The sequence below is a fragment of the Leptosomus discolor genome, chromosome 13 (genome assembly GCF_034619465.1).
Source record: "Leptosomus discolor isolate bLepDis1 chromosome 13, bLepDis1.hap2, whole genome shotgun sequence".
Taxonomy (NCBI): domain Eukaryota; kingdom Metazoa; phylum Chordata; class Aves; order Leptosomiformes; family Leptosomidae; genus Leptosomus; species Leptosomus discolor.
Window position 1 is genome coordinate 4,847,019 of NC_141403.1, and position 12,027 is coordinate 4,859,045.

The 12,027-nt window shown below is 43.4% G+C and overlaps 1 protein-coding gene across 1 annotated transcript in view; it reads left to right on the top strand.

Moving 5' to 3' along the window:
• LOC147414533 (chloride channel protein C-like) overlaps positions 1–12,027 on the top strand; it is a 76,165-nt gene that overhangs the window by 37,846 nt on the left and 26,292 nt on the right. Inside the window, exon 12 of the mRNA XM_086472767.1 lies at positions 3,610–3,776. Coding sequence (XP_086328893.1) covers positions 3,610–3,776 — 167 coding nt within the window. The remainder of the gene's footprint in view (positions 1–3,609; positions 3,777–12,027) is intronic.

Below are 12,027 nucleotides of genomic sequence, written 5' to 3' on the forward strand. Positions count from 1 at the left end.
TTAAAGGACACGCTGCGTAACCTTCCAGCCCTGGACCACATGGGCTCCTAATGGTGCTGGGCTGGGGCTGAGCTTGCTTGGCTGCTGTTCTGGGCTTACAAGGGCCTGTCTGCTGGGAGAATTAGTATGCGGGGAGCTCCAGCATGAATTTACAGCCTGCTAGGTACTTGGCACTAATCCCCTGGGTGGATGCTTCTAGCACCTACTAAGAGTGCTTTTGTGCAGGTTAGCTTTAGGAGTGCTTTCGCCCGAGTTCGGCAGGCTGCTTTTTGAAGGTGAAGTATGTTGTTTTTCACCTCCCAAGCACCAAGGGGTACCCGAACGGGCAGTTAGTGGGGAGTAGCTAATACGCAGTAAATTCACACCCAAGCTCACCCAGCGCTGACTTCCTCCTGCAGCCGAGGCTCTGCACTTTGTCTGTCTCAGCAGGGAGCAGATGGCCCTTCGAAACCGGCAATACTAATAAAGCTTTATGAAGAGCACATATATGTGTGTGTGTATGGGTGTGGGTGTCCATATGTTTGTATAAGGTGACTCGGATTTATCACAGTTCTGGGATTAACTCGTGCTTCCTTGATTTTTATCAAGATAACCTAAGGAGAACTTTGCTGCTGCGTAGCCATCATCCTTGTCATTAACAGACTAAGGTTTTAGCTACAGGATTCTTCCTTTTTCTTCAGTGCTAAGAGCAGCATACTTTTCCTTACGTGAGTGACCGCACCTTTTGTGTGTGAATCTTTGTTGCGATTCCCTTCCCCAGCATTTCTTGTTTGATCTCTGGAGTTTATTCTTGTATTTGGTATGCTTTTATAGCTAATAAATGCTCTCCCACAACTTGAGAAACCCCAGTAAGAAGGAAATAAGGTTTTCTCTAGCTCTCCAAATACTTGGATGTGAAAACAAGTCAATATTTTTAATAAAAGTTTTGCTTCAGGCTGGGCTTCGTAACTAACTTGATCTATAATTACTGTACCCCTTCACCTTATCTTCAGGTGACATAATAGGTTAAATTTTCATGCAAAGTTTTCTTGAAGTTCTGTAAATGATTTTGCCTGTTTTTTCATGCTCGTCCTTCAATATATCATTGATTTTGAAGTCATCTGCAGATTCGCTTTGTGTTTTTGCTCTAGTGTTGCCCATTTCCAAGAAAAGTTTGTATCGCAAACTTTGCCTTTCTAGTTTCCATGTGCAGTGAGAGTTCAGGACTATCGGCGCTATTTTGGCCAAAGTTTAAATTTACTTACATACAAAAGATATTGCTCAAAGTGCTTTTAACATGTCTGTCTTTAATGACCTCAGCCGTATTAGCCTGCCAAAGATAAACAGCATTTCTGCTCGGCAGGCGTCAGCTCTTGGAGGAAGTGAAGTCCGACGCTGAGCCCAGAGGCACTTGCTCTGAGCGCTCAGTGTGCTGTCGTAGAGAGGAACCGTCCCCCCCCTGCCCAGATCCCAGCACTCAAGAGGGCTGCAGGGCTGGGGAAGATCAGCACAAGCCTCAGAGTTTCTCAATAGCAGATGTAAAATGCTGCTGAATGTTTGTGACAATAAAGGGTGAGGGCCTGGGCCAGGCCAGCTTGACTGTTCCCGCTAGAGGAAGGGATAAAATGGGATGAAAAACAAGGAGGGGAGCCTGGAAAGCCAGGCTCTGGTTCTTGCTGTTCTGGAGGTATTCTGTGTAGGTTAAAGCAATCACTTGAGAGTCTTTTTTAGAGTTTGAGTTTCAAGAGTTTTTAAATATAGAGTTTTAGAGTGCTGTTATAGCTTTTTAGAGTTATTTTATATTAATTTTTAATGCTGGTTTTATTCCAGACGAGTTCCCCATAGCAAGATACTTAAAAAAAAAGAAAACATAAAAGGAATCCACAATAAAGGAGTCTCCATCTGTGTGAATGAGTTGTGGCAGATATGATGAAGCAATTCTTAAAATCCCACAGTTGCTGTTTTCCTTTCAACTGACATGTTCCTGGTGTTTTAAAATAAAACAGTTGAATACTAGGTTTAAAGAGACATTCAAAGAATGCTGTGGTGTTATTAGAAAACCCTGGCTATGTCTAAGCAGAAAGGACAGTTGCATGACCCTGTCGTACACAGCTGACCATGCCATGTGAGTCCCTTGTTGGGATCTACTGTAAATCGTCCTGGATGTTATCTTTCCAAACCCAGAACAGAGACAGAAGGAGGGTGAAAGTATAAGCCTGGATAAATTTGCTGCAGCTTATCAGGCAGAAATGTGTTTATTGGCATTCTTTGAGTGTAGGTTCTTGGAGTACTGAACAGGCTGTAGCTAACGAGGTCTATTACATGGCAATGTGCCGCAATTCACTTTGTTTGAATTGGAGAGAAGTTTCTAGGCGAAAGTCTCTCAGTGTTATGAGGAAAGTTTGCATATTTAATCCAGGATAATTGCTAACGAATATCGCTTTTTAATACAATGCAATGGTAGGAGAAATAGTGGGATGTGAAAAGAGATAGCAGTTTTTACTAAAAAGTCTTATTAAGGTAGCGTTAAAGAGAGTATTTCTGGGCAGTCATTTTCACCGTGAAAAATATTAGATTTTATTGAGTTGGGCATAAACAGTACTAAGCGTGCTCGCGTTTCTTCTTACTTTGTGTACGAGGATTCACTCTGAATCTTTTATTCGAAGGCAGTTGTATTGGTACGCTTGGTTAGGTCACCTCCACCACAGCTGTTAGACATTTGCAATGGTAGGTCAAGTGAACTCAGTCTACCCTTGCGCTGCAGTGAGCTAACAGTGCTGTCACGGTGGCTGTGTCCAACCGCAGAGGCAAAACCATAGAGCTGAAGGGGGATAAAGTATTAAAACACGCTACGTACTTTACCACTCATCTGACCATACCCTCACTCCACAGGGAGAAAGTGCAAGTACACTTAGGAAAGATATTTTAGGTGAGAGACCATAATTTGTGCATGTTTCTCTACAACCAGCGCTGCACTGCCACATCCATAGATTTGTGAGCACGGGGACATGATCACATGCCTGTGCCGTGCCTTGCACTGCCGAACACTGTTCAGCATGGTCACTCTGTGATGTTCCTGCTGCTTGATCTCCCGAGCTGGACTTCTGTCGAAAGCTTCTTGTTCCGTTTTCTGGCATCCTTCAAGACAAAGTTTGTACAGGGAGCTTGTTCTGTCAGGAAGCAGCAGTACGGGAAAACAATTTTATATCTCCTGAGCTCAGCAAGAAAGAAAAAATATTTGGATTTGTTTGCGTTTTTTAACATTTGTCACAATGCCAAGCTATTTTAAGCAATCTGGCTACTCCATCTCTTCTTACCCTCCTCTGGTACTTCAAAATTATCACAGGCCACCTGAAATATGGGAATCAGATGTGAGTTTTAATGTAAGTGCAGTGCTTCAAGCTGATGGGAACGGGAGGGGGAGCTGTCACTGCATCAGCCAAGACTCTCTCGTGGAAGTGTTGATTGATTACCTATCCCTGGGAAAGGAGAGGGAGCGCCCTTCCCCTTTGGCAGACTGAATTGCTTCCCGTTCCCTGCTGAAAGAAGCAGATAGTCCTGTGCAACTGTTGCCATCATCTCCAGGTATATGGAAAAAATGGAAAGTCCTTTGTTCTGTTTTCTCCTCAGGTAGAGATCACAAATGACGTCCAGTCCTTGCTACTGATAATGCTGGCTGTCATGGTGGCCAAGATGGTTGGCGACTTGTTCAACACATCCCTCTACAGTTCCCTCCTGAAGCTGAAATGCATTCCCTACTTGGATGTGGAACCTTTGGTTCGTCATGGGACAAAATGGTGAGGTCTCATGTTGCTGATCTGTAAGTTGTCACGTTCTGCATGGAGACCGTGTGGGTTCTCCAAGACCTGGAGCTTGGAGGGACAAAGGAACAAAAGGAGACCCTGATGCTGAACAGTGTCCCCATAGCGTGATGTGCTGTACAAAGAACAAAAGGGACTCCCTTTCTCTTCAAGTTCACAGTAGAATCTGTATTACCACTGTGACCAGAGCCCTGAGAGCAGCAAGTGCTACATAATGCCCAATTAGATGCTGTTTATTAGTGGTTCAACGGAGAATCTAGTAGAGGTTTGCACAGACAGTTGTGACTTTGTTTCTTGTGAGCAGATGCCATAGAGCGGAGGAACAACAGAGTGTGTAGAGTCTCTTATGGCGGAGTTTGCCTTACTCGACTTCTAGATGACTCATTTGGGCTTCCTGTGTGTTTGGTACTGTAAGATGTACATTTTCAGGCAGCAATTCCTGCCATCCAAGGATAGCAGTTTAAGGGAGGTAGGATGAATTGTCTTCTGGAAGTGCCTTCACTGACTATAGACTAAATGAATATCTTAGAAAAAAAGTTATGGTTTTTATTTTTAAACTTAAGTTAATCCAACCTGTTCTGTGTATCCTCCAGTGTGTGAACCAGCATCCAAAACTTCAGTCTGTTCTTGGCATTTATAACCAGTAATAAGAATCATCTTCTCTCCTAAATGTGGGTGCTGGATCTACATTTATCTGTAGCTAGTGAGAACTCTATACTATTGTCTTCTATAAAATAATTAGTGGAAGTATCTTTAAGATATTCTCTAGGAATTAATTAGGTAATGTAGTGAAGAAATAGAAGGACAAATTCACTTATTTACCACAGAAAGACTTTTTGTTTTCCTTAAGGCATATTTGGGTAGTATATATCCACAGCCAGAGCTATTTGCAGGACGCTTTAGCTGTCATTTCTCCCAGTGTTGAGGTCTACTGGACAATCTCTTAGTTTCAAATGACTCTTTAGAAGAATAAAATATTGACGACTTGTTCTGTCCTCACTTTATAACTTTCCTCCAAATGTAGCCATATCTGAAACTTTTTAGCAGGCACATTGAATGCTGGGTATAATCTAGCTCTATTTGACATGAGAGGAAAAGAGAGCCAGCAATGTAGTAGGAGGAAATAAAAACAATCTGTGACATTATGGATGACTTCTATATGTACCATGGCAGATAAAACAGAGGGGAAGAAGCCATAAAGTTTCCCATGGTATTCCAGTTAGATGACAAGTCCATGGAAAGAATTATAGCTGCTTTCCTGGTTCAGAGTAAGGTCCTATTCACTTGAAGGACGAATATATATTTACATATATAAAATTTCATTTCCCTCCCACTTCTTTCCCTTTTCTCTCCAGGAACATTAAAGAAAATTTCTGGATAACTTGGTCACAGAATACACTGATACTCTAAAGCAAAACGCATAGTATCACAACTTGCTAAAGATCTTATAGCTAGACACTTCACAGGCTGACAAGTTGTAGTCTAAATCCTCTTAGACATAGTCTGAATAGGCTGATACACATCTGAACTGGCGGATATAGTTACTGAGCCGCTCTCCATGATATTTGAAAAGTCTTGGCAGTCAGGTGAAGTCCTCAGTGACCAGAAAAAGGGACACATCACACCCATTTTTAAAAAGGATAAAAAGGAGGACCCTGGGAGCTATCAACCAGTCAGCCTCACCTTTGTGCGTGGTAAGATCATGGAATAGATCCTGCTGGAAACAATGTTGAGGAATTTGGAAGACAGGGAGATGATTCACGACAGCCAATATGGCTTCACAAAGGGCAAATCATGCCTGACTAATCTAGTGGCCTTCTCCAGTAGAGTGACTGCATCAGTGGACAAGGGAAGAGATACAGATGTCACCTACTTGGACTTCTGCAAGACCTTTGATACAGTCCCATACAACATCCTTTTAGCTAAATTAGAGAGATATGGGTTTGATGGATGGAATAGTTGATGGATAAGGAATTAGCTGGGTGGCCACATCCAGAGTTGCAGTCAGTGTCCAAATGGAGATCAGAAACAAGTGGTGTCTCTCAGGAGTCCATATTGGGACCAGTACTGTTCAATATCTTTATTTATGGCATAGACAGTGGGATTGTACCTTCAGCAAGTTCGCAGATGACACAAAGCTGAGTAATGCAGTTGCTATGCTTGAGGGGAAAGGATGCCATCCAGAGGGACCTTGACAGGCTTGAGGAGTGGGCCATTGTGAACCTCATGAAGTTCAACAAGGTCCTGCACCTGCATCAGGGCAATTACTAGTATCAGTATAGACAGGGTAATGAATGGATTGAGAGCAGCCCTGCAGATGTGGGGATACTGGCAGATGAAAAATGAGATACGAGCTGGCAGCGTGTAGTTGCAGCCCAGAAAGGCAATTGCTGGTTGACAAGAAGCTCAACATGAGCCAGCAGTGTGCGCTCGCAGCCCAGAAAGCCAACTGTGTCCTGGGCTGCACCAAAAGCAGCGTGGCCAGCAGGACGAGGGAGGGGATTCTCTCCCTTTACTCTGCTCTCGTGAGACACCGCCTGCAGGGCTGCGTCCAGCTCTGGGGTCCTCAGTACAAGACAGACACGGACCTTTGAGGTTGGATCCAGAGGAGGCCACCAAAATGACCAGAGGGCTGGAGCAGCTCCCCTGTGAGGACAGGCTGAGAGAGTTGGAGGTGTGAGAATTGGTGCCTGGAGAAGGGAAGGCTCTGGGGAGACCTTAGAGCGGCCTTCAGTGCTGAAAGGGGGCTGCAGGAGAGGTGGGGAGAGACCTTTTTACCAGGGCCTGTAGTGACAGGACAAGGGACAACAGTTTTAAACTAAAAGAGGACAGGTTTAGACTGGACATAAGGAAGACATTTATTACAATGTGGGTGATGAGATACTGGAGCAGGTTGGAAGTGTTCAAGGTCAGGTTGGATGGGGCTTTGAGCAACCTGATCTAGTGAAAGATGTCCCTGGCTGTGGCAGGGGTGGTTGGAACTAGATAATCGTCAAAGGTTCCTTCCAACCCAAACCATTCTATGGCACTGGCCCATTTCTTGGTCTCTCCAGCGTACTTGGGTACTCTGTTACCTTGTCATCCCCTCAAACAAATGAAGCTTCACCATTCAGCTGCCGTACACCTCCAGGATTTGGACTAATCCCTAGGTCTATTTCATAGTTTAAGCATCCCAAACCCTGAATATTGACTCAAGGGAACTCTGGATTTATAATCTGTCTCTTAAAGTAAAGAATGTCACAATTGAAACAAATTATGAAGCCTGACATGCAGTCTTTGTAAGAATTCCAAACCCAAGATCCTATTACTTTACCTAGCGTGAGAAATACACAGATTAAGACAAAACAGTTAAAAATAATTAGTCTCTGTACATGTTTCCTTATCTTTGTTTCCCTATCACTTCTGAGCATCCTTGAAACTTCAGTCAAAATTCTACAGAAAGGTGCCTGGCCATGACTTTTCTTCCCATGTGTTTTCCCTGCGGACCAAGATTTCTCGTTTGTTTTCTCTCTGACTGGTCCTGCAGCTAACAAGATGCTGGGGGAGCCTGCCTAGCTGCTTTTCTAGTCTATCTTTTATCTCAGAGTGACCACCCAAAGTATGTGAGACTCTGCTGTTTTTAAGTTCCACTTATTTGCTACACTTCGGGAGTATTTTTTATCTTCAAATGCGTACGTCTAGATGTCATTTTGCACAGGCTATCCTCTTTCTCTGGTTGTGTCAGCTTGGCTGAGGGTTTGCAACCATGTCACTGATGCTCTGGTAAAGTGTAGGTGACACAGTTATGTGTGGCAGGATCTACATCCTCTTTGTTCAATATTAATTATTCTGTAAGATCACAAAATGTATACGCTGTGCATTGCTGGATTCCCCAAATCATAACAGGGACAGAGGTTAGCTGTGTAGGAACTGGTAGCTGGCGTGTGTTTATAAACAGGTGATAGATTGTATTTGCATATGCAGAGTGAAAGACTCGGGTAACTAACAGCTTGCTTAAATGCCATAGAAATGCCACATAAATTGAGATCCTTCTTCAACTGACACTGAAAAGCCTTTGGAAAACAGTGCCTGGTTGGCAGCAGGGAGGAAAAATGAGAAACTCAGGAGAATGTATGTTTTCAGGTCTTCAGCACTCATACTGTTAGAGAGAAAGTGTGGATCTTCTCTTTCCCAGTTCTTCATTGGTTTAAGGATGAAATGACCTTCTATATTCGATCAGTTGTTGATTCCTCTTACATCCCCAGGCAGATGTAAGACACTGAACTGAGAAGAGAAAATAGCCTTTACATGAACAAGGTGGGGGGTGGCGTCAAGGTCCAGATCCACAAAAGAATTTAACTCCCAACTGCTGCGGAAATCAGTGGGTCCATTAAGAAGCTTAATTATGTACATGCTCACTATGAAGACATCTCTGTAAATACTGTTATATATGAAACGGGTGGAAGTGAGATCTAGATCCTCAGTGGTCTTTCACTACCCAATTCATATTTAGGCACTGGCGTGTCTGGATGCTTTTCTTCCAGTGGAGCAGAGAGGCTTGAGATTTGTTTTCTTAATACTCATTATTTTTTTGGAACCTCGTTGATCACCTTGCCTGTTGTATTTTGTGCCCTCGGTGATAAGGCTGCAAACACAGCTGTATCTAGTACAGGGCTGCTACGGTGCACTGTGATTTCCAGCTACGATGCACACCACTGTAAACACCCCCCTTATAAAATCTGGTTCACTGGAACACTCAAAGCTGCTGGCTGCCAGGGAATGTTCTTTAATGAGGGTAAGGAGTACTTGAACACATCTATGACTTGGCAACCTTTCCTGCTTTTTATAAGCTACTATTCACTTCAGAGAGAAAATATCTTAGAGGCTACTTTTTAATGGGACAAGTTTACTTAAGAGCTGAGCGGAGCTGGTGCCAGTAGTTCTGTTTTGTTCTAGCTTAATATTAGCCTTGTCAAAGTTCTTACGGTGTCTCCTGGGTGTTTCTGTATTGCATACCATATAAAGCTGTTTTTGGGAGCCAAGAATTTTGGCTGGAATATATATTATAGTGGTCTCATTATATTTTTTTAAAGTGTATCAGAGGTGGCCCTATATTAAAGATCCATGGAGCAAGGCTGATTTTTTTTTTGTTCTCCCTTCTAGTTTTGCCTTAGCCCACACCGCAGACATTGGATCCAGAATTTAAGCCAACCCAAGTTGGAGGGTTATTTGGGATCCAAGGTCCTGGTTTGGCCTGTTATAAAATTTCGGGTAATTAGCAAACTTTTTAGATGAGGCTTTGGATTTTGAAAAATCACCGGACTTTGGGGGTGAGGGGGGTGCTTTTGGTTTGGGCCTAGACTAGCAACTACTACACTACAAGATTCCTTACCCATCTTGCTGACACAAGTGTTCAGTCAAAAAGACAACTGGCCAAGATGCACGTGGTGCATCCCATCTCGCCTCTTTGAGAAGCTGCTGTGTTTCATGGCTGCTTGGCGCTTTCATGCTGAGAGGCATCATTAGGGGGTGGACTTGGCAATGCTTTCGCATCAGAGGGCATCCAGCCCATCGTTTGTAGAGTGTTTGTGGTGGAAGCTGGATCCTGTTCTGGCTGCACAAAGGCAAAAGGGAGCTGCTGTAACAAGGCCATGCTTTGTCTGGGGAGAACCCTGGCTGCTACAGAAAAGATGGAGGGAAGGTGTTGAGATGTAGGTGAGGTTTATTAAAATGACATTTGGGCTTTACGTTGCCTCTATGTCAGGCTTAAGCAAACGTGGCAAAGAACTGTTTTTAGTCCCTCTTTTTATCTACTCTCCTGTGCTGGCTTTTGAGTTTAGTGTGACCCCATTACCTGAGAAGCAACTGTACCAGCCATAAATGGTGGTATCGACCCCCTGATTAAAATACTATGGCAGAGCCAGATATTGCTTTACGTGCGAGGAAGAACAGCAGCACAGCCTTGCCTTGTTTTTAACGTGGGGTTGGTGGGGCCCATTTGCAATGGGTGAAAGGACTTACTGCTCCTTCCTGCCCCTGCACCAGCTCCTGCAGATCTCTGTGACAAAGTCCAACCTGTTTCCCTTTTAATCTGGCAGGAGGCTGATACTAGCTTGCTTCCCTGTGCCTGAGTCTTCAGACTGTGCTTGGCTCCAAATTATCCAGAACTGCTCCTAATAAAAGAAAAAAAAAAAAAAAGGGTCAAGACTTGGTGCACATGAGTCTGTGTGAAGAAGGTTGTCTGAACATGAAAGGAAGGGGAACTTCCAGCTGGGCAGAGTTACTGGTGTATATTAACCCCAATACTTACGTTATTGATGCATTTTTTGCTCTCTGACAGGTGGTGATAAACAAGGCTACTTTGGTTTGTAGTTTTCAGGAGATCTAATTATCTCTGTATAGGATTTTGGGGAAAATCAAGACTCGGTGACACTAAGTGATCTACAAAAATGACCTAATGGCCTTTTCAGCCTTAATCTTCAGTGACCAGAGACAATGTTTTCTCAGAATTTTTACCGTTAAATTTCACCCAAAATTTCAAATTTAGCATGAATTTGAGTAATGTCTTTCAGGAAAAAAGTCACATGCAAACATATTAATATGAATATTCAGATGAAACAGGAAGAGGAAGGGTATATGAAGGGAAGAAGGAGACTGAGGAGGCGTGACTGTTCTGTTTTGGGGTCTGCCCCATTTCCTTATGTTGCTTTGGCCAAAGCAATTTCTTTTTCGATCTTCTCGGTTACAGAAGGAAGAACAGTGCCTATATACCTCGTGTGGCCTTCAGCGTCTTGTCTTTGCCAAGTATTGTCAAGTTCTTAAATGCCTTGCGTAAAGGCAAAATGTCTTGTGAACTCTAGAAGATGATTTCCAACCTGCTCTAGTTTTGACTACTTAATGAAGCTACAACCTCAATGTACTACATGAATCAAAATGACTTTATTTGTTTAGATTGGTAAAACCATATAAAGATGCCTAAGATTCTGATTGCATTACTGTTTATTTTTAGAGCGGAGTCTGAACAAATAAAACAAATTACTATTCCCACGCTGCAGTAAATACCAGCAGATATAACGCTTCCTGCAACCTAAAATAAACCTTTCCCACTCTTAGACGTTCCCTGTCCTAAAAGGTCCGGGATGAGAGCTGGAGCTGGTGCTGTGCCCTCAAGGTTAGGAGCTGCAGGTTTACACAGAGCAGTGAATGAGGAGCGAGCGTGGAGCTTGCTGAGAGGAGGGCTCGTGGAGACCTGGCCACCAGCACCCTCCTCTGATAGAAAGCGCTGGAGGATGACTAATAGCTCGCTGCTGACCTATGGCACTTGGAAGTGTATTGGTAGTTACTGCAGTCCTCATAACCAAGAATATACAATAGAAGCACGAATATAGAAAAATATAATGACAACAAGGGTAGTGAAGACGAGCCAACAATCTGTCTGACTGAGATCCTTGGAGGACCTTGTAAAATACTTTAATGTTTACACAGGGCCTGTGTATTTGCACAATTACCTTTCCATGAGCCCAAAATGTTTTACGCTGGAATGTTTTCAGGCTCTAAGAAATTACGTTTTCTGATATTTCTGAAAATTGCAGGCTCAGCTTCTGTATCACCCCATTTTTTTTCATGAACAATTAAAACTGGATTCCCCTCTGCCCCCAAAGTGTAAATGGCAAGTTCTACCAAGATTATATAGTGATTGTGATCGCAGTGTGCTAAGAGGAGAATGTTTTGAATTTACAGATGAATGTTGTACTGTAAATTATCTGATAGATGCAGCTACATGCTCTGCTTTTATTATAACTCAGAAGTGGTGAGAAAAATGGCTTTCCTGTAGCGAGAATTTGTAGAGAAACAAACTTACAAGAAATTGGAAAGACTGGTTTGGTGCATTGGTCAAAACCTTAGGGAGAAATTTTGGAGGCACGAACAGGCAGGTTAAATATAGTGAGTTTTGAAGCAGCTATCCTGTTCCTCTGGTTTCTATCACAAGGCACTTCTCTTACCTGGCCAAAGCAAGGTCCCTGTTAGAGTGTGAATGGGACTGTCATGGGATTGGCAAACCTGCTGCAAGCATTGGGCATGCTGTGACAACAGACGGGAACTTAGTGTGACGTTCTGGTTCTTTGTGTCCATCGTGAATCAGCTGTAAGGTCCATAGCGAGTGTCACACAGATCCCTTCGGCTCATGGAGAAGTCTTTCCACAGATGTCTTAGTTGCTGCTGCAGCCCGCCTGATATTGAGGGAGGG